The sequence below is a fragment of the Pteropus vampyrus genome, unplaced genomic scaffold (assembly GCF_000151845.1).
Source record: "Pteropus vampyrus isolate Shadow unplaced genomic scaffold, Pvam_2.0 Scaffold124, whole genome shotgun sequence".
NCBI lineage: Eukaryota > Metazoa > Chordata > Mammalia > Chiroptera > Pteropodidae > Pteropus > Pteropus vampyrus.
The window spans coordinates 694,493-696,549 of record NW_011888905.1 but is presented as its reverse complement, the minus strand read 5'-3'; the positions used below and the strand labels follow the sequence as shown (position 1 = coordinate 696,549).

The following is a 2,057-nucleotide window of genomic DNA, read 5'->3' as shown; positions in this document are numbered from 1 at the left end:
GTCCCCAGGCTGAGGATGTGCATGGGACATTCTCATAGCTTTGCATGTCATCTCCGTGGATGCTACCTCTACCGCTGGCCTGTCCTGCAGAGTCATCTGGATGTCTCTTCTTCAACTCTGAGTAGATGACAATGGGTTCCTGGTGGGAAAACGCGACCAGTGAGCACCCAAGTGTAGGTGGGAACGGGTACGGGCGTTGGCGGGGGGAGACAGCCAGGACCCATGACGTACCTTGCCCTCCCGGTGCATCCTGGGTGAATCCGCTTCTGGATAGGAGAAGAGAAGTATTAAGTCGTGGGTGACACGGTCTCACTGACGACCCACTGCACTGCATGCATTCCCGGCCCGGGTTCCCTCTGCCGATTCCCTCCGAGCGCCGCCGAGTGCCCCGCCGGCACACACACGAACAGCCCTCGTCCTGCCCGCCGAGTGCCAAGAACGGCTCGCTCGGTGACTTCGTCTTTCCTGCCTGTCACAACCCCAGCAGAAATGTCCCGCATGCTCCTCCACTCCTCCCAGGGACTCTGACTGTCTAGGTCATTTGGGAGAAGGCGGCAGATGCGGTTCGCTTCGCTTAGTATGGGGGACTGGAGGCAGCTGGGGAGGGAGCTGCATTCCGCGGCCACACAGCAAGCTGCCAGAAAGCCAAAGGTTTGCAGTAGAACAGAAAAAAAAATCAGTGTGCGTGCTGCTTCTCTCCTTCCAAAGGGTCTTTGAATATTTTTTAGTTTTCCAGCCAATAAGCACTCCTGGAACAGCGATGTTCCATTAAGCTTTGACAAGCTCTAAGGGGACGAAGTCCAGTGACCAAGAAGCCTGGAGTGTTTCAGGGGGGAAACTGGCCTGGAGACGAACACGAGTATTGCGGGCGTCGAGACAGAAACTCAAGCCGACTAAGCAGTGGCCACGACGGCTGCCAGTCCCCCCAGGTTAGGGCACAGCGAGGGCTGCTGGGAGTCCACGCAAGTGTCGTGCTGGCGTGTGAACTGTGTTTCTAAATGTGAGCCGGGGTCACCAGGTGAGCTAGTCAGGCTATTTCAGGACACACGAGCACCGAAGCAGGACACGGCCCAGCAAGACGGGGGCCACGTGGGGCGCTCAGTCAGCTGGAGAGAAGGCGTGAGGTGGCGCCTGGAGGACCCCATCACGGGCCACAGCGCAGAGGGCAGCCAGGGTCGTGCTTTGGAACAGGATGTCACTGAGGGCGGTTGATCTGGGCAATGACACAGTCAAGTGCCCAGGGCAGGGGGACCGCGCTGGGACAGACTGCTGGGACGCTGGGGGAGAGTAAGAGGACGAACAGCCCGGGTGAGGGGATCACAACCGTTTTCACGTCGGATCACGAGGCTCCCCTTAGCGATTACGCTCATTCATTCATTCACTCAGAAAATATTCGAGCGGGCCTAGTTTTCCAAAGATTATATTAAGTGTTAGTGAAAAGTTTTAGCGTCTGTCCTCAAAGAGTCCGCGGTGACATTGGCGGCACAGACGGGGGGGCGGGGAAGCGTGACCATACGAGAGACGGCACGAGAGCAGGCGATTTCTCCCGCGCTGGTCTCACATTTGAGATGACTCTGACCCTAGACCCGATACCACAGCCACCTCGTCGCCGCATACCTGGAAGGCGTCTCACCTGAATTCTGTCTCGTGTGCGGGGTGCTCCAGATCTGGGAATAGAGGCAGCCGTCCCCAGGACCCACTGCGGGAGAAGCAGTCAGTGCGGGCTGCAGCCGAGAGCCCGCCCAGTTCACAGCCACGGCGTCAGGTTTCGACTGAGCGCGACGGGGCCCTGCGCTGCTGCTCGGCCTCCCGCCACCCTGGGCCCCCTGCGCCCACGGGTCCTCACCGTTGCTGTACACCGGCTGCAGCTCCGCTCCCGCTGCTGGCTCGTGGCGGGTGAGCTCTTGCGCACCTGGGCTTGAGGGCCTGGTCAAGGAAAGCTCGTGACACTCACTGGGACTGTAACTGTGACAGACGGAGAGAGCGACGGGTGAGAGCACTGTGTGTGGATTATACAGATTCTCAGGAAAATCAGCATCCAGGAAGAGCCCGCGTGG

General features: G+C 59.3%; 1 protein-coding gene across 1 annotated transcript in view; it reads right to left on the bottom strand.

Moving 5' to 3' along the window:
* LOC105296407 (Fc receptor-like protein 3) overlaps nucleotides 1-2,057 on the bottom strand; it is a 22,652-nt gene that overhangs the window by 9,813 nt on the left and 10,782 nt on the right. The window contains exon 9 of the mRNA XM_023534282.1: nucleotides 781-783. Within this exon, the coding sequence (XP_023390050.1) occupies nucleotides 781-783 (3 nt within the window). The remainder of the gene's footprint in view (nucleotides 1-780; nucleotides 784-2,057) is intronic.